This window comes from Myotis lucifugus, unplaced genomic scaffold (assembly GCF_000147115.1).
Source record: "Myotis lucifugus unplaced genomic scaffold, Myoluc2.0 scaffold_22, whole genome shotgun sequence".
Classification (NCBI taxonomy): Eukaryota; Metazoa; Chordata; class Mammalia; order Chiroptera; family Vespertilionidae; genus Myotis; species Myotis lucifugus.
The window spans coordinates 4,173,939-4,201,301 of NW_005871070.1; the positions used below are offsets into that span (position 1 = coordinate 4,173,939).

Sequence of the window (27,363 nt, forward strand, 5' to 3'; positions counted from 1 at the left end):
GAGCAGAGATGCTGTCTGAGGCAGTGAACTCACGCACAGCTTCAGTCTCAATCGAGATTTATACTCACCGGTAGCTGCTGTCTCCTCGATGCTGAACTGCAGCCTGGGAATGGGGTGGGGGTGCCCCAAGGCCCTCGCTGAGCAGCATGAGGCCTGTGTTCGGACTTACCAGACTGCACAGTATTTCAATATCCTTTGTGGGAGTGTTGCACACGGAAGGGACTTGCCACCTGGGGTGCTCTATTAAAATATGAAGGTGCCTGCCCTAACCGGTTTGGTTCAGCGGATAGAGCATCGGCCTGCGGACTCAAGGGTCCCAGGTTCGATTCTGGTCAAGGGCATGTACCAGAAGGGGGTGTGCAGAAGGCAGCTGATCGATGTTTCCCTCTCATCGATGTTTCTAACTCTCTATCCCTCACCCTTCCTCTCTGTAAAAAATATCAATATAGTATGTTTGTTTGTTTTTAAATATGAAGGTGCTCAGTGGTTGAGCGTCTACCTATGAACCTATGATTCCAGGTGAGGGCACATGCCTAGGGGGAACGTGCAGGAGGCAGCCAATCGACGATTCTCTCATCACTGATGTTTCTCTCCCTTCCCCTTCCTCTCTGAAAGCAATAAAAGTATAGTTAAAAACAAACAAAAAAGACCGAGAGGTGGTTGTCGCCGAAAGTAAAGGAGACAGGGGATTCCTATCCGAAGCTCTGCCTCCCAGAGGGAGTCTGAGCTATTGCCTAGAGCACACACTATTCGGTCAGTCACACATGGATTGCAGTTGGCTACACTTGTTGGGTCGGGCTCCTGTCAAGCTCATTCTGTTTACAGCTGGTTTGCAAAATACTGTGCTACATGTTAATATTTAGCAAGAATAGCATTTAGTAAGAATGGCCCAGACCTTGAGACCCTGGTCCTATCTAACAGGAGGAGATTTTGCCCTGATAATTCCCTCCCGCTTCCAGCCCGGTCCTAGCTCTGGCCCGTGGCCTTTCATCCCACAAGAGCTGCCATGGGTGAGGGGAGGCAGGCCCACAGGCTCAGCCAGAGCCCCAACCCCTTCCTGGCTTCTGGCTGATGAAATCCACAGAGCTGGCCAGCTGCACAGAATTAGTCTAATCATACCATCCAACACCAGGCCAATTCTGCTCTGAAATCATGAGGCAGAGTTGCCTTAGCTGGCTTCCCATTAGGACTGAGACCCTAACTTGGAGGGAAACCTTTGCCTGCTCTGTTGTTCGTCCCTGTCATTGCTGGTTCCCACCAGTCACTCCCAGGCCATTCCAGGAAGCTGAGCTGGGTGCAAACACCGGTGTCTTCGAGGGGCCTCAGAGAGCCTCTGGGCCCCCTTTTACAGGTGCAACGATGCTGTGAGCCTTGGAGTTTGCAGGCGAGTGAGCATGTGGATGAACGGTGCCAGGTTTCACAGGCAGGAGCTGCGTGTTTGGGTCCAGGGCAGCCCTTTAACCCGGAAAGACGCCATGGCCACTGAACTCCAAACAGAACTGGCTTTGAATCACCACCTACCACCTGTGTAACCTGGGACACGTCCCTAACCTCTCTGAGCCTCAGAATCCATCTGTCAATTGGCGTAAAAACAATTACCTTACGGGATTGCTTTGAGCGTCAACGGAGGCAGTGTTTATTTGAAGTACCCATCTGAGGGCCTGGTACCGAGCGGATGGTCACGGGTGTCCCTGCCACCTCTCCTTCATTAGGAGCGAGAGCACCTGGGATTCCATTCCTTTACTGAGCAATCATGGCCCCATCATGAAGGCGGCAGCACCAAGAAAAGAGGAGAGCTGGGGGCGAGTAACATTCTCATCAGACCCCCAGCCCAGGGACCACAGGCAATGGTGCGGAGAGCTGCAGGGACACACGACTGAGAGGGTCTGGGCATCAATCCATTCTGCCAGGTAACTGTTTATGCAGATCCCCCTCCCTCCTGCCCCCCATTCTCCTCTGGAAATGGCAGTCCTCGGGCCCGCACACGGGTCACCCCTACCTCCTGCCCCCTGCCACTGGAGGGACAGGGGAGCCCAGCAGGGCACAGCCACCTGGTGCTGCTGTTGATCATTCTCTGGTCACAGGCTCCTGCCCCAGGTCTCAGGTCACTGTGACAGGGGGCATAGGCCAGGCTTGGGCCCGAAACAGCCAAACAGCCAGGACTTGTTTGCTGTCCTCCTTTGTGTCCCTGCATTTGTCACTACTCGGCTCCGTGGGGCTTAAAGGTGTTTGTCCTCTAAGGTGGGTGGCTGGAGGGGACACTGCCTGCCCTCTCTCTCCAGGTCTCCAGGACACGGACTGCTGTTGCCTGGGCAGCCCCAGAAGCACATTTGCATTATTTCATAGCAACAAGCAAATTTCCTGGAGGGGTTTTTTGGAAGAGCTGGGAGCCACCCAGAGGGAAAGGCAAGGAAACAGGAGAGCAGGAGGCCAGGAGGAAACAGGCCCGGGCAGAGGCAGCAGGTGCAGGCAGCGGGGCTCGGCCTTGGCCTGAGGCCCCGGCCTGAGGGTTACCTGCGGCCCTGAATCCCTCCTCCACCCATCCCAGCTGCAGAGGGGGAGGCCAGGCCCCGGCAGGCCCCGCATGGCTGCCACCACCCCTGGTGTCCTGCAGGAAAACTTGCCCAACCCGGGCCTGTGCCATTGGCAGGATGACGATCCAAGGAGGAGCCAACCAGGCTGTAGAGCAAGATGGAAAAGTCCCACAGCGCTCCTGCCCCCGAGGCTGCACCTGGGGAGGGGCACGCGTACCCTGCTCCATTCTGGCCCTGACTGCCCTGGGGAAGGGCCGGCTGGGCTTGGTGGGCAGACACTGGGGAGGCCACAGCAACAACTTCGAGGGGAGGGGAATGATATCCTGGCCTTTGACCTTTCTCTTTGTTTTTGCAACTTGGGAACTGGCCTGACTATGGGCTGAGTGGGTGTGTTGGGTGGGGATGGGAGGCCATTAGGAAATGAGAGCAGACAGACCTGCTCTGCATTTAACTAAGGTCCAACAATGCTTCCAAATAGGCTGAGAATCTAAAGAAGGGGGCGGGGGGCGGGGGGGCATGTTGGTTTAAAAAATTAAGCAGCACTCCACAAGCATACCGAGAATTTTAAGTCACTTTTTAAGCTCAGGTGCAGACATTCTAAGGTTCAACCAATGCTTTGCTGGACCTGGGGCCTCGAGGAGGAGTGCCCACGGGACCCTGCTGTGTGCTGGCACGTTCACGGGAAGAGCCCCCGGCAGGCCGACATGCGCGATGCAGTGCAAGGCAAGATGGAACTGCTCCTGACCAGTGTTCTTCCCCCGTTTCTCCCAGAAAGCCAGGCTAGGGCTGTCTCGAGGCCCCGGAGATGCAGGGGTTTTCCAGTCAGCCGGCCTCCAGAACAGAGGCCTCGCGCTGTTCCCTGGGCCGCGGGAGGTGAGAGGGCCCAGGTGTCGGGAGTGTCCTCTGGACACTTGGCTGGGAGCCCAGCCGCTGGGTGCCAAGGCCAGGAAGGTGTCCCCACCCTTGTGGGCCTCGCCAGAGGGAGGAAGGAAGGAAGTCATGCAAGATAGGATTTCCCCATCGCAGGGCTGCAATCTCCCTCCCTGCCCCCATCACCTGATAAGCAAGCTCCTTTATTAGCTGACCTGGAGTTTTCTATGGGACAAAAGCCACTGGGAGGTTGCAAAATTCCTCCCATACAAATAGACTTCAGGGGGCCACTCTCTCAGCAAGGATCTGAAGAGAAGGTGGAAGAGCCCTGGGCATGATAGGGGCTGTCTCACTGCAGGACCCCTGGCTTGGCCCAGAGGCACACGGAGGAGCTGGGCAGCACAGAAGTTTCCCGTCTCCCCTGTCTCTCTTCTGCCTCCTAGGGCTCCTCCACCTCCGCCCCTCCCTCCCTGCTCACCTTGACTCACACACTCCCTGGGAGAGGCGCCCTGGGGGGCGGGGGGAGCCCTGGGGAAGGCAGGCCAGGGCCTCCCGTTCTGTGCTGGGGTCCAGCTGAACCAGGACCACCAGCCTCTTGAGGACTCTGCAGGTCCTGGGAGCAGAGGGGAGGGGGGACTGATCTGAGCCCAGGAGGCTGTTTTGGTTCATGGGAGGGTTGGATGCAGCTTGCTTCCTGACGCCATGGTGTGTGCTCCTCCAGGAATTGCCCTAAAGGCCAGGGTCCCCCATGGGAAAAAGCTGAGGCCTGTGCGTGTCATGTGTCATGAGGAAGTGAGTGACAGAAGGCCCAGGAAGGAAACTTTTCACCAGAAAAATGTGGGAAGTTGGCTCCCTGGCTTGTGCTGCTGGTCCCTGGGGTGTCTCCAATGGAGCCATCAGGAAGGAGGCCTGGAGGTTGGTTTTGCACAAGACGCCTTCATGCCAGTCTGCTCCTACGAAGGGGCGCGCCCCCACCCCGCTGGACGCAGACAGGATGTGAAGATGCCACAGATACCTTGGTGACAGTGCACTTGGAGGAGATACTCTGCAAGAACTGCAAGGGCCAAATTCTCAGTCCCTGGAGAGAACTAGCCCGTGTTGCCTTGTTCATCACGGTCTCACACACAAGGGTCGCACTTGTGGGAGGGGCTCAAAGATCTTTGCTGATCAATCGAAAGAACTAAGAGAACTTTTCCTACAGTGAGAGGATATAGTGCAATAGCATGGCCCCTGCACGTCACTCCCTGGGTCCCTCTTGAAGGACATCTTCTCAGGTGGCTGCTGGGCACAGGCACAGAGCAGCCGGAGGCCTCTTCCGGTCACCCTGCAACGGAGAATCTCTGCAGCCATGCTATTAGGATCGATGAGCTACTTTGTTGGAGAAGGTGGTTTTGTCCTGGGTTGTGTCCACTGCCACTTAAGAAATGCCAGCACGGCCATCTTCACAGAAACTTTTCTTGCCTTCCCTCCTGGTGAGAACGTATTAAGCTCCCAGAAACACGTACCCGTCAGGCCCCTGGAGGCTGCCCAGGTAGGGTGGCCACCGCTTACTGACGCAGGCGAACGTGGTCCTGACGGTAGTTACCAACTAGGCAGCTAGATGCAGCTGATAACCAAGTTGCTACTCTCGGCCTCTCTCCCTGGAAAACCCCGGCTGGGCCAGGCACTTGGAGGCTGTTAGCTGGGGCTCCCCCCAATTCATCCCTATTCTGCCCAGGGAAACCAGGTCTTTCCTGTTCTGCTTCTTCTCATCGTCATTCCAGTCCCCAGTGGTGGTTCAATCCCCGCTCCTCTTGGTAAAACCTACTCCACGGGGTTAACCTCACGGTTCTCACCTCCTGCAATAAGGTCAGACGTTGCTTTCTGTGCGAAGGATACCTCTAAGCAGACAGTCTTCTTGTGGTAACAGCTCAAAAGGTCACCCATCACTTCAGCAAGTTTCGGCAACACCACTTGCCTTCTTGGATCACGGCAAGTTCCCTTCTCCTAACGAATGGTTCCCTGGACTCCTTTCCTAGCCCTCTGCCTCTGGGAGAGCCTCTCACGGGGAGGCGTCTGCAGAAAGCCCTGGGGATCTGCCTTGAGCCCTTGCAAGGGGAACCCCAAGGAGAGGTTGCTACAAGCTGGGCTGCTGGGAGGGGTTAATTACTGTTAGACATTTGCATTTTTTGTCCACTTGACTGGCTTTAGGAGTCAAGGACGAGGTCAGCAGAGCACAGATGACATGAACTTATGCACAGGGTTCACTTCCCGAAAACCTGCTCGACTCCCCAGCACATGGGCCGCCTCCCGCTGACCACAAGAGGAGTGGAGTGGGATGAGCTACACTTGACTATGATCATGCCACCTGCAGGTAGTGACCTCTTACACGGTTTCCTAACCAGCACCCACACCAAACCTGAGGGGACTGCACTCAAAGCGCACGTGCCCAGAGCAGCACCCTGGGAGCCTCTGATTTGACAGCCCAGGTCTGGGGCCAGGCTTGTATACTTCAAAAAAGTTCCCTCGTGGTTCTGATGTGAAACTCTGACTACGAACTGCTAGTCTAGCCCGTTTTAGTTTAAAAGTCTCCACTGCTTACCCTCGTAGGATGTGGGCATGGAGAGCGGTATTGCAGAGAATTTCAAACCACATTGAACTTAGTGATTTCCTTGTTGCGTAGAGGGGTCAGGAGGCTTTTGTTACAGGGAGCTCTTTTTGAGTCAGAAGCAGGCACCAGGACCTGATGGTGTGCTTTCGTATAAAACTAAGGGGAGGCAGGGTCCTAGGGCTAAAGGTGAGGCTGCTCAAACCTGAAGCCAGTGAGATGGGTCACAGGCAGCCAGGTGAGATTGCGCACCCAGGAACGTTGGCCGGATGGATGATGGCTTTGACCCAGGAATTGTGAAGGCACTTAATGCATGTGCAGAGTTTGGGCCACCTAAGTTAGGGCTTGTCTGTGTCCCGAACTAGGGAAAACAAATGCCTCACACAGGGGTCGAACAAGGGGCCTTGGCCAGTAGGTGACCAGCTGAGCAAGGCTCCTCTCCAGGTAATGCTACAGAGGGATGTGGGAACACCCCAAAACTGGACAAGAATATCCAAACCTTCACATTGGTATTTTTAAAAAAATATTTTTATTGATTTCAGAGAGGAAGGGACAGGCAAAGAGAGATAGAAACATCAATGATGAGAGAGAATCTTTGTTTAGCTGCCTCTTGCACGTCCCCTACTAGGGATTGAGCCCGCAACTCGGGCATGTGCCTTTGACTGGAATCAAACCCGGGACGCTTGAGTCCACAGGTTGGCACTCTATCCACTGAACCAAACTGGCTAGGGCTTCACTTTGGTATTTTATTGGGAAAATCTGGGCCTATCCTATCTAATAAAGAGGGAATATGCTAATTGACCCTCACACTGTCTAAAGATGGCAGCACCCACAGCCAATAAGGAGGGAATATGCTAATTGACTGCCACGCTCTCAGAGATGACAGCGCCCACATCCACAAGATGGTGACGCCCAGTCCCCTCAGCCCCACCAGGGTGGCAGGCACGTGGCAAGGCCGGGCCCACCCCGTATGCCTGCCTCCAGAGTCCCCCAGTCTCCTCAGCCCCCCAGCCGCCCAGGGCCGGCCTGAGGTGCAGGCAAGCCTCAGATGGCAGCTGCCCAGCCACCCAAGGCCACCTGAGGCTCAGGTAACCAGGGCTGGCCAAGGCTTGTGCTGCCACCAGTGGCAGCAGCAGAGGTGTGATGGGGGCGTCACCTTCCCCTGATCACCGGGTCGCCTCCCGCCCCTGAGGGCTCCTGGACTGTGAGAGGGGGCAGGCCGGGCTGAGGGATCCCCCTTCCAGTGCATGAATTTTCATGCACCGGGCCTCTAGTTTGTTTATAAAAAGACTGAACCTTTAATCAGATTCTTTAAAGTCTATGCTTTTTCTTTATAGGTTTTTAGAAATCAGAGTTTAATTTTTGTCTGATTCTGTAAGTCAATACCTGATGTATTAAAAAAAAATTTGGAAAATACATTAAAATACAAGAAATGAGAAAAAATATTAATAACCAGTGTGAACATTTTGGATTATCTCTTGAGAATTTCCAGAATTGAAAAATAAACGTTTAGTAAACTAATAGTGATACACGATTAGGAACTAGAGTCAACAGTTTATATTAAGGGTTCACCATTTGTGTTGTACATTTCTATAGGTTTTGACAAATGCACAGTTGTTTATCCATCATTACAGATCAAACAGTAGTTTCACTGCCCTGTGCACCACTAGCCATTACCCCCCTCCGCCCTCCCTCTCTGCTCCTCTCCCCTGTTCCACACTCCTGGCAACCACCAATCAGTTTTACTGTCTCTAGAGTTTTGACTTTTTCCAGAAGGCTTTATAATTGGAATCAAACTGTATGTAGCTTTTCCAGATTGGCTTCTTTCACTTACAATATACATTTTTCTCTTATTGTTTAGAAGTTTTATAGTTTGGTATTTTACATTATGATCTCCTTTGAGTTACTTTTTCTGATAGGTGATTTGTTTTTGCATGTGGACATCTAGTTGTTACAGAACCATTTCAAAGACTGTTCTTTCTCCATTGAATTGGTGTTGCTCCTGTTTTTCTTTTTCTTTTTTAATCCTCACCCAAGGATATTCTCTCCATTGATTTTTAGAGAGAGTGGAAGGGAGAGAGACAGAGAAAAACACCAACGTGAGAGAGACACGTCGATTGGTTGCTTCTCGCATGCCCCTGACCAGTGTCCTGCAACCTTCCTATAAACACTTATTAGTTCAGAGTTGATTATATATAGGTGGGTCTACTTCTAGGATCTCTATTCTGTTCTATTAATCTATTCTTTCATTAATACGATACTGTCTTTCCCAGCTGGTGAGGTTTAGGGATTGAGTGTTGACCTTTGAACCAGGAGGTCATGGTTTGATTCCCAGTCAGGACACATTCCTGAGTTGCGGGCTTGATCCCATAAGGAGTATGCAGGAGGCAGCCCATCAATGATTCTTTCTCATCATTGATGTTTCTCTCTCTCTCTCTCCCTTCCTCTTTGAAAACAATAACATTATATTTAAAAAAATACCATACTGTCTTGACTAATGTAGTTTGTAGTATGGTCTTGAAGTTAGGTAGTAACTTTGTTCTTCAGTAGTGTGTTGGCTGCTCTGGGTCTTTTGCCTTTCCATATAAACTTTAGAAACAGTTTTTCAATAGCTGCAAAATAACTTGCTGGAATTTTAACTGGGAGTGTGCAAAATTTATAGATTTTGAAAAATTGACATTTTGACAATATTGACTCTTCCGATCCATAACATGGACTATCTACTTATTTGGATCATTGGTCTCTTCCATCTGAGTTTTATAGTTTTCCTTATATAGCTTTAGTACACATTTTGGTTCTAATGTAAGTGATGTTGTTGTGTTTTTAATTTTAAATTGCAATCATTCATTGATGATATGTAGAAAAGCAATTGACTTTTTAAAAAATATATTTTATTGATTTTTTTTACAGAGAGGAATAGAGATTTAGAAACATCGATGAGAGAGAAACATCATCAGCTGCCTCTTGCACACCCCCTACTGGGGATGTGCCTGCAACCAAGGTACATGCCCTTGACTGGAATTGAACCTGGGACCCTTCAGTCCACAGGCTGACTCTATCCACTGAGCCAAACCAGTTAGGGCAACTTTTGAATATTAACCTGTGTCCTGCAACCTTCCTATAAACACTTATTAGGTCAGGGGTTATTTCTTCCATGCATTGTTTACATTGTTGAAATCATAGACTTTGTAAACAATCTTATTTTTTCCTGAATTATGTTGTAAGCATTTTAAAATGTCATTTTAAATTCTTCTAAAACATTTTTAATGGCAGCAAAACATTTTGAGCTATAATCAGTTAACACATTAGTTAACACATCCATCTTTAACTTATTCGTGCATATTCCTTATTCAAAAGAGAATATAAAGAAAAAAATAAAATGTGCTCATAATTCTGCCTTATACAACCAAAATAATCCCCACCAGAAATAACCACTGTTCACATTATATTGTTTTATTCTACTGTTTCCTGCCAGTGGTGCTCCTTTCTTGCATAACAGACTTTTTTGAATATCTGATGAAAGCTATGTATGAGTCTCTCCCAGGAAATTAAGACATGCACTAAATTTTGCAGTTTCAGAGTTTTCTATGGCCCATCCCAGAAATACCTCATGAGGCTGGGACATTTGTCTACCAACTTCAGTTGGCATTTACTGGTACATCCTGCTTGTTGTGTTAGGCTTGCACACACTGAACACGTTCCTAACTTTAGGAAGCAAATAAATGCATGGAGCACTAGAGGTGGAATACTGCAGGCAGGAGTCAGCAGTCCAGGCAGAGGGAATGAAATGTGTACCAAACGTGTCTGCTGCATGGATCACACCGTATATTTTTCATCCTGTTTCTTCCATAATGTTACATTGTAAATGTTTTCATTAATTATTCTTCAAAAGTTATTTTAATGACTGTTCAATATTCCACAATATTGGATGCAATGTAACTTATTGTTGTACAAAAAAATTTAGTGACGTAATTCTGCATCTCCAATTACATCCCTAGGAAAAATTCTTAGTTTTTTATTGATTCATATTCCCAAGTTGCCCTCCAGAAAGTAACCATTTATCCTTCCACCAGCTGAATGAGTAACTTCTAACATATCTCATCATTTCTTCATTCAACAAATATTTATTAAGTACTTGCAAAGTATCAAGTACATTTTGTATTATACTTTTAAAAGTTTAATGGAAATATCTTATAATTTGCATTTTAAATTTGAGACTTATCATTTTTTTCAAGTCTATTGATTAGAAAATTTTCATGACCTATGTTGTTAGTACATTTTTCTATTGGTGTTCTGATAACTCTTATTAGTTGGATTTTCTGGAATGTAAAATAAATGAAGGTTAACAGTCATCCTGGGATCATTCCTGATTTCAATGGAAGTGCCTACCACTAATTCACTACTACAATGTTTGCTGTTTAGACTTTTATTTTGAAAATGCAGGAGCCAGCCAGAATATATTTAACCTTAGCATTTCTGACTCTAAGGGAGATCCTGAAGATCCTTAATGGAGTAATTTGGTTGTGGCATAAATCTGAATCTTGGATTTGGGGGCTAGTGAGGAAGCCGAGTACTTGGTTTGCTGGTCACTTACAACCCAAATGGTAAAAAACTGTTTTTTTTAAAAAATAATATTTTGATTTCAACAAGAGAGAAACATCAATGCCCCCTACTAGGGACCCAGCCCACAACCCTGGCTTGTGCCCTGATTTCCTGGTTCTTGGGTCCACTCTCAACTACTGAGCCACAGCGGCTGGGCCAAAACTGTTTCTTCATAAAAATGGGAAGCAAAAGGGAAGCCAGATGTCTATCCAAATAGCTTCACATTCATGAATGTCTGGACATATCCCTCTGAATGTCAATTTTCAAATGTATTCTTATATTTCTTACTAGTTTATCAGAATGCCCTCTGGGTAAAGATATTTAAAGTTTTAAAGACATTTTTCTTAGCATTTGTGTAAGACTTCTGCAAACCCTTGTTATCCATCCCAGGTTGTTTAAATAAACAACACAGATTTTATGTTCACAAACTTAAATTGACTTTATTTCTTCTAGTTTTTTTAAAAATATGTACTTTATTGATTTTTTACAGAGAGGAAGGGAGAGGGATAGAGAGTTAGAAACATTGATGAGAAACATCGATCAGCTGCCTCCTGCACGCCCCCTACTGGAGATGTGCCCGCAACCAAGGTACATGCCCTTGACCACAATCGAACCTGGGACCCTTCAGTAAACAGGCCGACGCTCTATCCACTGAGCCAAACCGGTTAGGACTCTTCTATTTTTTTTTAAAAGCATAAACAATTCAACATCCTTAAAGCTATAATAGACTAAATTACTTAATCTAGATTTTGCATTACAATTCTAAAAGCCTTATTTTTCTAACAGAGAACTTTTGTTTGCTATCTCTATAAGGTATTTTGTTATAGGAAGATCGAGTTATTTGCTAGTCTCTAACCCACGATTCCAGAAAGATAAACTTGGTACAAGTACCAGAAACACCAGCAAAGGTGTTTTTGGACCACCCTCTGAGCTGAAGGGAGAGGGCTGTCCCCTCCTGTTCTTGTCTTGTGAGAAAGAATTCAAATGAGTGACCACGGACAGTTGCATTGTAGTAAAGCGAATTTATTAAAGTAAAGCAAGTAAATTTATCAAAGAAGCAAGGCATGCAAATCTTATCAAAATACGTCTGGCTTATGAAATAGGCCCTCTCAGCTAATCTGTGGAGTGCTGCCTGGTAGAGGTTTGGCTTTTATACTTTTCTGTGTATAGGTTTTAAAATTCCTCGGCCAGATATCCTTGTACAGACCAGATCTCAAGGTCTCCTTTTGTTTATTATGGCTTTTCCAGAATTTGAGAAGCACTTGGCGATTTTGTTTTTAAAAAAATGTTTTTATTGGTTTTAAAGAGAGGGAGAGGGAGATATGAGTTGTGAGAGTAGAACACTGATGGGCTGCCTCACAACCCAGGCATGTGCCCTGACACAGAATCGTCTCGGTACAACGCTCAACCAACCGAGCCACAGCGGCCCCTGGGCGTGGTGATTTTATCCTGACAAGCCGACACTGCTGGCTTCTCTGTTTAAGGAGATAAAACTGTCCTTTCCCCAAGACGGCTGACTTCTTTGTTTAGTGGGTGATAAAACTCCTCCTTTTTTCCTTCCCCCTCCTCCTGCCTTAACAGTTCCAGGGTGATTTATGCTATGTATTTTCTGGTTAGGGAGAAGAGGCATTAAAACTCCCCCTTTTCCTTCATTGTTTAGTGAGGAGAGGTATTAGCCATTTGTTCTCAAGATAAGATTTTGCTGCAAGCTGCACAAACTGGCCTTGTTTCATTTTCTTGTCTGTTTCCCTATTCCATTTAGGAATTTTCCTAGCTTTTCACTATCCTGTAACAGTCAGTCAAGGTTCTACGATATGGAACAGCGGTTCTCAACCTGTGGGTCGCGAACAATGAAAATACATCCTGCATATCAGATATTTACATTACGATACATAACAGTAGCAAAATTAGTTATGAAGTAGCAACGAAAATAATTTTATGGTTGGGGGTCACCACAACATGAGGAACTGTATTAAAGGGTTGCGGCATTAGGAAGGTTGAGAACCACTGATATAGAATGTCATGGTCTGTTCAGAAAATTTCTACAGAGTCCACTTTCAAAATGATGGCAGCCCCTTTATGGAGCCTAGTGGATTTGGATGGGTAGTCCCAGAGCAGTAGCCTCTAAACTGGAAGAACCCTGCTTCCCTTTTAGGACACTTTACAACTCATGACTCAGCTATGAAGAGGATGTGGTTGGTGAAGTTTCCTGCTTCTGGTGGTCACAAGTTCACATGGCCTTCCCTTGTGTGGGCCTGGTGGCTACAGAAACAGGGGCAACTGACTCCAGGGACTGGCATTTAGACCAACCACCACACTCACCTGTGTGAGGAAACACCAACAGCACCAGTCTCATCCAGCACAAATGAAGACATGGAATGTATCTGCCTTAGACACTCCAAAATTTCTGAATCATCCAAAAACAATTAGGCCACCAGAGAATCACTCTGGGAATTTAAAAAACTTAATTCTGTACATAAATAAAGATTATTCTGAATATATAGTTTGCTTTTTTCCTTAACATTGTTTATGATATATCTACTATAGACCACTCCTTAGAGTAGGATTTAAATAATTTTAAGGCAACATAGAAAATACACATATCCTACATCTTTTCTAGCCCTACTATTTCCCAAAGGTAACTACAATCTCTGCTCTTAAAAATACTGGTTCCTATTGAATATAGATTAAACGAAGGAGAGAGATAGAGAGCCAGAAACATTGATGAGAGAGAAACATCAATCAGCTGCCTCCTGCACACCCCCCACTGGGGATGTGCCCGCAACCAAGGCACATGCCCTTGACCGGAATCGAACCTGGGAACCTAGAGTCCGCAGACCGACGCTCTATACACTGAGCCAAACCAGCCAGGGCACACCAAGGTGTTTTCATCAACACGGACTCCAGTCCCTTAACCATGAAAAAATGCCATCTCTCTCTCTCTCTCTCTCTTTCTTTTTAATCCTTACCTGAGGATATGTTTCCATTGATTTTTAGAGTGTGGAAGAGAGAGGGAGAGACAGAGAGAAACATCAATGTGAGAGTGACACTTTGATTGATTGCCTCCTGCATGAGCCCTGACCCGGGCCCTGGCCAGGGAGGAGCCTACAACCTAGGTACATGCCCTTGATCATAACTGAACCCGGACCCTGCGGTTGGCAGGCCGAGGCTCTATCCACTGAGCCAAACCAACTAGGGCAGGATATAACATTTCTTAGCCCCTCCAGCAGCAGATCTTCGTTTTTTCCTCCAGGAGTGTGGTGGAAAAACCCTAGATCACCTTCTTGGATTCTTATAATCCATGTTACCAAGAACACTGCAAATGGCGGTGTACAGGAAGCTTAGCCAATGAGTGGTCAGAAAAGATGTTTACGCTCGAACTGGTTTGGCTCAGTGGATAGAGCGTCGGCCTGCAGACTGCAGGGTCCCAGGTTTGATTCCTGTTAAGGGCATGTACCTTGGTTGGGGGCACATCCCCAGTGGGGAGTGTGCAGGAGGCAGCTGATCGATGTTTCCAACTGTCTATCCCTCTCCCTTCTTCTCTGTAAAAAAAAAAAAAAATCAATAAAATATATGTATTTTTAAAAAGGTGTTTCCTCTGCAGCTCATATGCAGAGGACCCCCTGCGTTGTGTCCACTGGGCTAGGGGCGTATCCCTGCTGCTGGGGAGACATGCCCCTGAGGCCGGCAGCCAGCCCTGCGCCTTGTGGGCACTGGGCTGGGGGGCGTGGACCCAGGCCGCCGCTTGGCCGGCGCATGAGCAAGCGGTCACAGGGCAAGAACATCCGCTTGGCGCCTACGCACAGGCCTACTGACTAGAAGCGGCCTGGGTCCCGAGGATGTTCCCAGGACCCAGGCTGCTTGGCACCTGTGTATGCAAATTAACCCACCATCTTTGCCAGGTAAATTTGCATACTCACTCCTGACTGGCTGGTGAGCATAGCGAAGGGATGGTCAGTTTACATGTTTCTCTTTTATTATATAGGATGCCATTTAGCTAGAGTATAAATCTCTGGCAATTGAGTTTCTTTAGCCACAGAAACAAAATGAATAAAGTCACAATGTCAAGATGGTGAACATTTAACAGTCTACATGTACTAATACATAAAACTGGAGGTAAAAAACACAGGATGCAATTCTTTTCCAAAAGCACTGTTTTTATTTATATAGAGCCCTAACCACTTCAGTGGCAGGAGTGGGAGAGGTTCCTTTTTCAATCCAAGGGCCTCCATAATGTTCATCTGTTGTTACCAAACACACAGGCAAGTGGCATAATGGATTTGGTAAACTGACTACAATGTTTAGTCTCTCTCTGCTAGAGCAACAAGATGAGTGTCAATCTCTGCTTCTGTAAGAATCCTAAAAAGCAAAGGGAAAGAAAACCAAAACTATTTACTTTTTGAAAAATTTTATTATGCAAAATTCCAAACACACACAAAGTAGGCTAGTAATGAATACACGTGTACCTAACACCCAACTTCACCAATTGTCAATTTATAGCTAATCTTTAAAAAAATCTATACACCCACTACTCATTCCTTTCGATTATTTTGAAGGAATTCCCAGATGTCATAGCAACTCCTTCTATACACAAATATGATTACTTGACATCAGATCTCGAATTAGGTCTTTTGAAAACAAAACCCTTTTAGTTGCAGCTATGATAGAAAATATTTAAATATAAAGCTAAACTACCCATAAAGCATTCTATTTTAGCTCTTATGTCAAAAATGCCTTTATACCTAGTATAACTCAAGTTTGTATTAGCTGAGAGATAAGAAGGCACTCCATGCTGAGCATATGGTATTTTCTAAATGATGTTTGCCCAAAAGAAATCAACTGCTTGGTAACCTTTAATGTGTCCTATCACTGCAGGACCACTAAAAAGTAAAATTTGTCAAAGTGACATTATTTAGTGCATTTTGGGGGAATAGAAGCAGCTTATATAGTTGTTGATGTTTATGTTATATAGTCTAGTTATTATTTAAGTAAACTTACTATCACAGGATTCATAAATGATACAAAGACTTTTTGAAAACACAGGATCTTTGGTTTCTTATCTATTTAACCAATTGATGGAAATAAGAATTTTAAAGGTTATAGGAAGGTCTCAGAATAGAGAAGAAAACAAAAACTAATTGCAGGTCCATTAGAGATATCTGTAAATAGTTCTTGATGAAATTTTACTGATAAAAAAAAAGAACTGTATTTTACCTTAAAAAAAAAAAAAGATCTTTTCATACAGAAAACAAAAATGTTAATTTTTCTTAAATCTTTCATGTTTGTATCAATTACCTGCAGGCAACAAAAAGAATAGAAAAAGGCATACTAACAAAAAACTCTTCAAGGCTTGGTCTACCCCTAACCATAACCATGTGTACTTATAATTGTGACCTAAAAGTAGATATACATAATAGTTAATATGCCTTCCCTTCCAGCAGTTTCTCGCATCTGTGGACTTAACTGAAATATTTTCCACTATTCAAAAAAGCAACCAAGTTCATGGTAAGTAATGACTTCAAAGGGTTGCTGGGAGGATTAAGTGAGCTTATATGCATTAAGCATTCAGTACAGATTTGACTCATGGAAGCTGTAAGGTTAATTTGTGGTAATTAGTCACTTAGTTCACTTAGTAAGAACAGACAGACATCCAGCATCTGTAATTCAATGAGCTGTATTCAAAATTTGGGGCTTCCAAAGATCTCCAGATAGGGTTTGATGTATATTAGTATTTCATATTTGCTCTTCACATATATAACCACTAAATAATTGAGGTTCCACCTGAAAAACTTGAAAACTACTTTGACAGTTGAATTCCTATTGACCTTAAACTAAAAAAGGAAAAACTCTTATATTTACTTGTTACTTTATGAAGGAGGTTATTTTATATCATCTATGGTATTAGATAAAAAATCACTCTGAAACGAGAAGAAAAGCTCTTATATCTGTCTTAAAGAGACATCAGTTAAGTTTAAAAACAGATCTCTCAGGTGCTAAAGGGAAAATACTATAACTGTAGTACAAGAAAATGTTTCCTTTCCCCACGTTATAGGACAAATGAACCCCACATGTCTAATTTTTCAGGCTGGAATTTATCACTTGGCAAACTTCTTAAGTACCTGGTCAACAATATAACTCACCTGAATTTAGGATTTTCAACTGTAACTACTCCAACTTCTATTTCTGAAGGTTTGAAATCAATTGATAGAACAGTAGACAAGCAGGTAATTGCAGTCTGAAAAAAGTTATCAACATTAAAATATAGTATTTTTCAGAGACTCCAAGATTTTCTCATTCCAAGCTTATTCAAATCATGAATTAACCACATGCTATTCATTTTTGCTTCATTTTTCAGTGATGCACTTCTAGAGCCACTAACAGATTGCTTAATTCTAATATGTTGCCTGCCAATGAAAAGAAACTTGTTTATATCAGTTCAGCCATAAATCAAAGGGGTCCATCAAGCAAAATAGAAAGATTTACACGAAACTATTTGGTTAATGACCACTACATGGCAGGCCCTATGCTTAGCATTTGAGGTGAGATGAGGAGAGGATGAATGATATAGTCCTGGCTGGTGTGGCTCAGTTGGGTGGGCATCATCCTGTGCACTGAAAGGTTGTTGGTTTGATTCTTGGTGAGGGCACATGCTAGGGTTGTGGGCTCAATTCCCACAAGGGGGTGTGCAGGAGGCAGCCGATCAATGTTTCTCTCTCCCCTCTCCCTTCCTCTCTCTCTAAAAATCAATAAAAACATTTTTTTAAAAAGATGAATGATATAGTCTTTTTTCAAGGAATTTATAGTAATAACAATTTAAGAATGTTTTAAGTGGCTCTGTATCTGATGTGATTACTTATGTAATTATGAACTGCAATAAGAAAAAACCTTTAATAAACATCTAAACAGGGCATAGTGACTCCCAGATGAAAACAAGCTTTATATCACCTGTTAGTATAAATACTGCCAACCAAACATAAAAGTACTAGAGGCCCAGTGCATGAATTTATGCACCAGTGGGGTCCCTTGGCCTGGCCTGTGGGATCAGGCCAAAACTGGCTCTCTGGCATCCCCTGAGGGGTCCCGGATTGCAAGAGGGCGCAGGACAGGCCAAGGGACCCCACCGGTGCACAATTGGGGCCATGGAAGGACACGGGAGGCTGGCCAGCCAGGAAGGGACCGCAGGAGGCTCCAGGGTGTGTTTAGCCAGTCTCGCTCAGTTCCAACTGGCAGGACCCCAGCAACAAGCTAACCTATCGGTCGGAGCATCTGACCCTGGTGGTCAGTGCACGTCATAGCAAGCGGCTGACCGGCCTTAGCATATCATTAGCATATTATGCTTTGATTAGTTGAACAGATGACCGGACACTTAGTATATTAGGCTTTTATTATATAGGGTTAGATGGTAATTTTCTCTTTGTCATTTGTCAGAATCATGTTATTAGTCTTTAGAAAGGGCTGTATCCCAGACCCTCATTCCAATATCTACTAAATATTTTGTTTTTAACTTCTTGGCAATAAATAAGAGGCTTCTTTAGTCTAAAATTGTTAAATATTTGTCAAATTTTAGCTTGTCAAAAAAAAAAAAAAGAACCTTAGCTTGTCCTAACAAGGTAAAGTTCCCAATCATAATATATAATCCCCTCAAGAACCCTGCATAAATCTAGCTCTATTTTTGTATCTCAGATATAATTTCTCTACCAAGTCATCCTGTGAGCATATTCTTTTACCAGAAAGAGCATTTGGCATGTGGCTATTTATTTTTCCTTTAGCACACCATAAGAGCAACATTAATGACTCAATTTTTTCGCTTTTGCTACTGAGAAGTGTAAGCCTACTTTGAGTCATAACCATGCAGGCTTTTAGGTCTAGTCTTCGATTCCTATTCTTAGTTATATTTTTCCATCTTATATGTGTTTTGTTGAAAGCAATTTCAAATACATTATGGAATGAGATAAGAAATTAAGTGAAAAGCAATCCTCATTGTTCCCATGTCAGCTGAAAGACAGCAATTTTACTATTCAGCTAACAAACCTGGATCTTGTGATATAACTCAGGAACAGAGTTTATAGACTGTCAAGTATGCAGTGATCTTTACTATTCTATAGAGCATTAAAAAAAACTTAGCTTCTTTTGGCTAACTTACTTCCACTGTCTGTTCAAATGTCCAATCAAATTTCTTCTTCACTTTTTTTTCAAGAAAGCTGGTTGACTCAGTTTGTTTAACGCCTGCTGCAGTGGCTTTAAACCCACAGTAGTAACCTGCAGGATCACACTTGTACACCTGAGGGCCTTGTTCTTCATCTATACCAATTAAAATCATACCTAAAAAAAAAGAAAGACCCTCATTAAATATCTTATACCTTTATACAGCAAAAATTCTTGTGTTGTCATATAGCTCTTGTTAATCATTACTCTGGCCAACTATTTTAGAATATGTGTTTTGTTCTAAAAAAGACCTGATAAAACAGTATAGCCAGTGTGGCTCAGTGGTTGAGCATCGATCAACCCATGAACCAAGAGTTCACCAGTTCGATTCCTGGTCAGGGCACATTCCCAGGTTGCTGGCTTGATCCTCAGTGGGGGCTTGCAGGAGGCAGCTGATGGATGATTCTCTCTCATTATTAATGTTTCTATCTCTTTCTCCCTCGCCCTTCCTCTCTCTCTAAAATAAATAAAAATATATTTAAAAATAAACAAAGGAGGAAAAAACAAACAAAAAACCACCAACAAAACAAAACAAAAAAACCCCTGATAAACAAAATATAGGTAAACACTGCAAAAGGTTTTAACACAGATTTTTAGAAAGTTCAAATTATCACAAATGTAATCCACAAAAAAATTTCTGAATCCTTCCTATTACTCAAAGCATGTGTCTTTGAATCCCAATTCCTCAAGATGTTACTTGGTCAAATAAATTTGGAAAATATACTTATCATATAATTCTTTTGGAGAAAATAATATACAATAGCATAGGTGTTCTAAAGTGTTCTGCTGTAGGTTGACCTACTTTTAGCTCAGTAGTCCTTAAATTTACTTAACCAAGAAACACTTTTCCTCTTTTCTTAAATTTAAGAACTAGTGATGAAAGTTCCAAGGACCTAAAAGTATATGTAACGCACCTTGGGAATGCTGGAGCAAAGTGAGATACACACAGGGGCTAATGTTCATGTCTACACTGCCCATCTTTGTTGCTGTTGGTATACATTCCCCTAGAAGTCAGTATAATTAAAATTCTAAATTCTGTACATAAATTTATTACAAATCTAATGTTATTAGATTGACATATGACGTGACAATTAAAATAGCCACTACCATCAAACTTCTTCCTACTCAGCAGTATGTATTTAAAGAATGGCTTAACTCCTGCTTTCTTACATTCCAGATCTGAACCTCTTTTAAAGTGTCTTCTTCTAAAATTCAGTATGAACTGACTACTTTTTTCACATTTATAAATGTTTTACAGAGTCTCCTAATGCGGAATTTTCAACCTTATTTTATTGACAAATACTATCACGGTGATTTGCTTTATTCAAATGTTATGTTACCCTGTAATTTACTTTACATTTCATACTTGATACAAAGTACAAGAGCAACATGAAAGAGATATCCACTTACTGCCTGGGGGAAGCAAGAAACACTTCTCTACTCCAGGGTCTTGCAAGATGAACAGGGTTTAATAAATAGGTGATAAGGACATGCAAGGCGATCAAGGCAAAAGGAACAAGACATGAAAGGTCAAGATAGACCCAAGGAATGAAAAATGATCTGTGTATAACTGGGTCTTCAGATGAGGGAGGAAAGCAGTACAAGAAAGAGGCAACTTGGGAGTAAACTGTAAGAGGCCTTGCATATCATATTAAGGAGTTTGGGACTGACACACTAGCCAATAGTAATCAGTTTTTCCAAGGGAGCAACAACCAAATTTGACTTTAGAATGATTAACTCATGCAGCAACAGGAAAGACTCAGAAAGAGTGAGAAGGGAGAGAAGAGACAAGTAAATCTAGTGGCAAAGGCAAGAGAAAATGAAAAAGTAACCAGAAATGGAGAAGAAACACATTCTGAGGAAAAGCCTGATGACTAATCAGATGACCAGGGAAGGTGGGGATACAAAAGAAAAGGATGAAAGTAGGAAAATAGTAACGATTTTAAATTTGAAGTATCTGTGGGACATAGAGGAAGGGACTGGGCTAGAGCTAATGTGACAGTGGGTGAGACCATACAGACAGAACAAAGAGGGAGAGGACCACAGAGAGAAACCTGGTGAGCAACATTCCTAAGAGACCAACAGAAGAGGATGAGCTAAGGAAAGAGAGGTGCAGGAAGAGTATCGCCAAAGAAATGAAGGGAGAATTTGTGAGAGGTTAAAAAATAGGATTAGATGCTAAAGAAAAATCATTACATTGATTGCTTTAATTTTCATAAATGAATGAATGACACTATGCCAAAAGCAACTTGTGTTGCATTTTTCAGGATAATTTACTACATTAAGTCTAAAATCAGTAAACCCTCTCCCAATAAAAATTTCCTTGTTTTTTTAAAAAAGAGATTTATTCTAAAAATATGAATCAGGCATATGTGTGTGAGTCTGATTCTTTAGAGTGGTCAAGAAAACGACTACATTGCTAACATGCCTAATTTAGGTATTTCATTTGAACAAGTAATCTAGAATTGCCGTAGAACCCCCATTACAAAAGCCTAATATAACAATTTGGATCTTTCAAATCACACACACTAAACAAAAATATTTTGATAAAAAGTCTAATAGCATCTAAAGTTTCAAGATAATACTGTAAGTACTGTTGTGAAACCTATCCTTCATTGCTGACTAATGATAAATTATAAAGATTTTCTCACAATTTCCAAACCATATGTTCAGAACCTGAAATAATTTTCTTTATGCATCTTCTCTAAGAGTAATTCTAAATTCATCAATTACTTAAGTACTTCTTAGCATACTTACAACAACCAAGGGGCCTCATTTCAGCATTCTGTGTGTAGACCTGAGAAATATCAGCAATTCTTTTACACAGCATGTCCACAGGAATCTCATAGCCATACTTGTATTTCCAATTAGCTGCCTCATAGCGTGCCCTCTGTACCTGTGATCTGCTGTCAGCTAAAAGCATAAAAAAGGTTTAGTTCTTTAGAAGCAAAGAAAGATTTCCCAAGTCAGACAATTTTCTATATATCTCCATTATGACTTAAGGAAAGCAGAAGTAGTCCACTATGGCTTTTTATTCCACCAATGAATAGTCAATGATCCTATTTAATAAAGAGAGAATATGCTAATTGACCCTCACACCGTCGCAAAGATGGCGGTGCCCACAGCCACAAGATGGTGGCGCCCAGTCTCCTCAGCCCTGCTGGGGTGGCAGGCGCACATCAAGGCCAGGCCCACCCCCGGGCAGGCCCGGCCGCTCCGTGCACCTGCCTCCGGAGTCCCCCAGTCCCCTCAGCCCCCCAGAGCCGGCCTGAGGCGCAGGCAAGCCTTGAATGGCGGCTGCCCAGTCGCCCAGGGCCGCCCAAGGCACAGGTAACCAGGGCCGGCCGAGGCTTATGCTGCCGGCAGTGGCAGCAGTAGAGGTGTGATGGGGCATTGCCTTCCCCTGATCACCAGGTTGACTCCCACCCTTGAGGGCTCCCGGACAGTGAGAGGGACCCCCAGCTCCAGTGCATGAATTTTCATGCACCAGGCCTCTAGTAAGTATATAATAAAAAGAAAAAATTTTAAGATGAAGTTCTATACACAGTACTGTCGTTTTATTCTGATCCCTTTAAAGGGCAGTACTGTGTATAGAACTGCCAAAATAGTTTCTGTAACTGATAACTCCCTAAGAACAAATTTTAAGGAGACAATGTTTCTCTTGATCTTTTTTGGTAAGCCTGAATTTTCCCTTATTTCAGAAAATAGAAACCCAAAGTAATTTTTTATAATTCTCACCTACGTCTAACCAATGCCATTATTACTAGGTTTGAGATTTACTGACTTACACTATTAACTACATCTAAAATAAATCATCTGTGAGAGGGGCCCAGTTTCCCTAACAGTAGTATGGATATCTAATTCTATTATACTTTTAAAATTAGTACAAAACTCAAAAATAATTAAAAGAAAATAACAAATCTAAGTAGACATTGAGCCAATTACCTGTCATTCCTGTCATCACACAGCCAATGTTTTCAGTTATCTTGAATAAGTGAGTCACTGTGCTGGAATCCAATAGTTTGTCCTAATGAACAAAATAAATCAGATAATTTTTAAAAAATCTCTGTGTAGTGACAAAAATACTGTGAAATTAAATAATACACTATATAATAAATAATTTTTGTTTGCTTTACAGTTAAAACCAATCAGTAAATACTAGGTAAACAGAGTCAAAGCAAGAATAATGTTAACATTTATAGGTAATAATAACCCTTTATACAAACTTGTGAAAAATTCTGGTATTATATTCTGCAATAATCGGCTATCTGGGCAGTATTACTTACAGGTACTTTCTTCTGTGTGACAATTACTGCACAGTCTTTCCCTCTGACAGCTACTGATGTAAGGCCACCCTGGTTAATAGCCTTAAAAGCATATTCTGGAAGACAGAATAGTTTTTTAAAAGGCAGAATAAATTATCATAGGTTCATGCAATGGGATAATAGTCATTAAAAAGAATGAGACAGAGCTATACAAGCTAATATGGAATGCCGGCTAAGACATGAAAGGTCAAATTAATGGTAATAATAAATCATAGTTAAACCAACTCCATTTCTTTCCATTTTAATTTTACTGAAATCTTTTTTATCAGGCTCAAGTACCAAATTTCAAATAAAGATTTAGTTAATTTATTATATCTTTGTCAATTATGTTTAATCATTGGAAAAAAAAAATTTTAAATCCTCACCCAGGATACTTTTTCCATTGCTTTTCAGAGAGTGAAGGGAGGGAGGGGGAGAGAGACAAAGGAGATAGAAACATCGATTTGAGAGAGACGTATCAATTGGCTGCCTCCTGCAACAACCCGACAGGGGGCCAGGGATCAAACCTGCAATCCAGGTATGTGCCCTCGACCGGGAATTAAACCCGTGACTGGGAATCAAACCCCTGACCTTTCAGTACATGGGCCGACACTCTCACCACTGGAAAACACCAGCCAGAGCTATGTTTTATCATTTTAAAAGTGGTTTTTGTGGCCATTATTTCTACTAAGTCTGGTTTATCTAGGTCAAATTTAGTTGCTCTAGATTTTCTCAAGATTTAATATTTTTGTTAACTTTTGGTCAATAACTAATTTGACCATATGCAGTTTTAATTGCTCTTATGTTATTTTGTATATTTTTTCCCCCCACAAAGCTGAATTTTTTGGGATCACTTTTTTTTTTTTTGCATTTTTATAGGATTCTTTAGTTTGTCTATAACAAACTTCAGCTTATATACTTCTAGTTGCTATCAAACTATTACCCAGTTACAAATGCTGGATCAACAGCCTATATAATAAAGCCCTAATATGCAAATCGACCGAACGGGGGAATGACCGGTTGCGATGACATGCACTGACCACTAGGGGGAGCGCTACTCAGCCAGAAGCTGGGCTCACGGCTGATGAGCACAGTGGCTGTAGCCTCTCCCGCCTCCGCTGCAGGTGGAGTAAAGAGCAAGGGGTCCCGGTCTGCGAGAGGGCGCAGGCCGGGCTGAGGCTTCTCCCCGCCCACCCCCTGCCGCTCCAGTGCACGACTTTCGTGCACCAGGCCTCTAGTAGTAGCATAAAAACAAAGGACTTCGGCACCATGTAGCTGATAATGACTGCCTTTGGAAAGTAAAATTACAGATGAGACTATCCCTTTCTATGTTATGTATTTCCATACATTTAAATTTAATCTAAACATGTATTTTGTAATTAGGAACACAGTAACATAAATTAATATATGCTCATTGTAGGAAATATGAAAAAAGATAAAAGAAAACATTACTCATAACTCCAATCAGTATCTTTATTTTATTTTTTTAAATATGTTTTTACTGATTTCAGAGAGGAAGGGAGAGGGAGAGAGATAGAAACATCAATGAGGAGAGGGAATCATTGATTGGCTGCCTCTTGCACACCCCCAACTGGGGATTGAGCCCGAAACCCGAGCATGTGCCCGGATTGGGAACTGAACTGTGACCTCCTGGTTTATGGGTTGATGGCTCAACCACTGAGCCACACTGGTTGGGCATAATAGATGCTTTTAAAATTCTGTGAGTATTACTCTGGGAACTGGGTCTGAGGCCTGGCCTCATCTGTTCATAAAGCCATTGGTGATGAGGACCAGCTAAGGAAGAATTTCCTTTGATAGGAGCTATAATAAAAATCCTTTATCAAATATTTCTAAATGGCTATATACTGAAGAGAGAACAAAAGAATAGAGTAAAAAGATTCTAGAAAATCACTAAAGGAAATCTTTAAATCTAGCTTAGGTTGGCTAATTATAATATTTTTACCATCCCATTAGATTGCAAATAACTTCTAAAATATGTTTCAAAATGCTCTTCAGTTCTGCTTCGTGTCATAGGTTCGCCATCACTGCCATAGTCTCTTCTTTTTCACATCTTGCTGAAGTGGTTTCGAAAAACAAAACCACACACTCAACTATTCCCCAGAAGAAATCTGTTATCAAAGATAATCTCCAGGGGAAAATAACTCTGGCTGTCAAACACTTGTCAGTTCAAGATGCAAAACATCTTGCTCCTTGTTACCCGCCTCTGGAGTGACTGAGCCCCTCAGAGAATATTTTGTGGTCTTAGAGAAGATTTATGAATTTGACCCCAAAAGTAATGGAAGTAAAGACAAAAATAAATGAATAGGACTAATCAAACTAAAAAGCTTCTGCATAGCAAAAGAAACTGACAACAAAACAAAAGGGCAACCAGCCGAATAGGAGATATTTGCAAACAACAGCTCTGACAAGAGGTTAGTATCCAAAACATATAAAGAACGTAGGCGACTCAAGACGAAACAAAAAAAAAAACAATTAAAAAATGGGCAGAGGACCCTAACCGGTTTGGCTCAGTGAATAGAGCGTCGGCCTGCAGACTCCAGGGTCCCGGGTTCGATTCCGGCAAAGGGCATATACCTTGGTTGCGGGCACATACTCAGTGGGGAGTGTGCAGGAGGCAGCTGATTGATGTTTCTCTCTCATCGATGTTTCTAACTCTATCCCTCTCCCTTCCTCTCTTTAAAAAAATCAATAAGATATATTTTTTTAAAAAATGGGCAGAGGACCTGAAGAGACACTTTCCACAAAAAGACCTACAGATGGCCAACAGATATATGAAAAGATGCTCAACTTCACTATTAAGGAACTCATTCATTGCTGGTGGAATGTAAATTGGTACAGCCACCATGGGGAACAGCATGGCAGTTCCTCAAAAAATTAAGAATAGTTATCAAATGACCCAACAATTCCTTTTCTGGGTATCTATCCGAAAAACTTGAAAAACATTTATTCACAAAGATACATGCACCCCTATGTTCACTGCAACATTATTCACAGTGGCCAAGTGTGTTCACCACTCTTATTCAGCATATTACTGAAAGTCCTAGCCACAGGATCAGACAAGAAGAAGAAATAAAAGGCATCTAAATTGGAAAACTGATTATTCACAGTTGACATGATATTGTACATAAAAAACCCTAAAGACTCAGCCAAAAAAACTATTAGATTGAATATATGAACTTGGCAATGTAGCAAGACACAAAATCAACATCCAAAAATCGATGGCTTTTTTACACACCAATAATGAATTCTCAGAAAGAGCAACTAAACAAACAATCCCATTTACCAATGCAACAAAAAAATTAAGATACTTAGGAATAAACTTAACCAAGGAGGCAAAAGACCTGTACTGGGAAAACTATAAAACATTGGGAAAAGAGACAGAAGAAGATATAAAAAAGTGGAAGAATATACCATATTCATGGATTGGTAGAATCAACATTATTAAAATGTCCATACTACCCAAGGCAATCTACAGATTCAATGCAATCCCTATTAAAATACCAATGGCATATTTCACAGAGCTAGAACAAATACTCCAAAAATTTATATGGAATCAAAAAAGACCCCAAATAGCTGCAGCAATTTTGAAAAAGAAAAACAAAGTTGGAGGAATCACAATATCAGATTTCAAGTTATACTACAAAGCCACTGTAATAAAAACAACCTGATACTGGCACAAGAAAAGGCACATAGATCAATGGAACAGAACAGAGAACCCAGAAATCAACCCAAGCCATTACGCTCAATTAATATTTGACAAAGGAGGCAAGAGTATACAATGGAGTCAAGACAGTCTCTTCAATAAATGGTGTTGGGAAAATTGGACAGATACATGCAAAAAAAAATGAAACTAGACCACTAACTCACATTATACACAAGAATAAACTCAAAATGGACAAAAGACTTAAATGTAAGTCATGAAACCATAAAAATCCTAGAAAAAACCATAGGCAGCAAAATCTTAGGCATCTCTCCTAGCAATATGTTTACTGATACATCTCCTAAGGCAAAGGAAACAAAGGAGAAAATAAACAAATGGGAGTCATCAAAATAAAAAGCTTCTGCACAGAAAAATAAACCATCAACAAAATGACAAGAGAGCCCACTGGGAGAACATATTTGACAATGATATCTTATCTAATAAAGAGGGAATATGTAAATTGACCATCACACCATCACAAAGATTGCAGGTACCCATAGCCACAAGATGCAGCACCAGTTCCCCCTCAGCCCTGGCTGG

General features: G+C 42.7%; 1 protein-coding gene across 2 annotated transcripts in view; it reads right to left on the reverse strand.

The window, feature by feature from the left end:
• Positions 1 to 14,729: 14,729 nt before the first annotated feature.
• The window catches only part of PSMA6 (proteasome subunit alpha 6), a 24,399-nt gene continuing 11,765 nt past the window's right edge, over positions 14,730 to 27,363 (reverse strand). The window contains exons 2-7 of one of the 2 annotated variants that reach the window (XM_006085834.3): positions 23,085 to 23,179; positions 22,744 to 22,825; positions 21,556 to 21,711; positions 18,737 to 18,915; positions 16,734 to 16,828; positions 14,730 to 14,952 (exon numbers count right to left, since the gene is read on the reverse strand). In XM_006085834.3, the coding sequence (XP_006085896.1) occupies positions 14,895 to 14,952; positions 16,734 to 16,828; positions 18,737 to 18,915; positions 21,556 to 21,711; positions 22,744 to 22,825; positions 23,085 to 23,179 (665 nt within the window). In that variant the 3' untranslated portion in view covers positions 14,730 to 14,894. The remainder of the gene's footprint in view (positions 14,953 to 16,733; positions 16,829 to 18,736; positions 18,916 to 21,555; positions 21,712 to 22,743; positions 22,826 to 23,084; positions 23,180 to 27,363) is intronic. The other variant, XM_014453319.2, reaches the window with a different exon arrangement.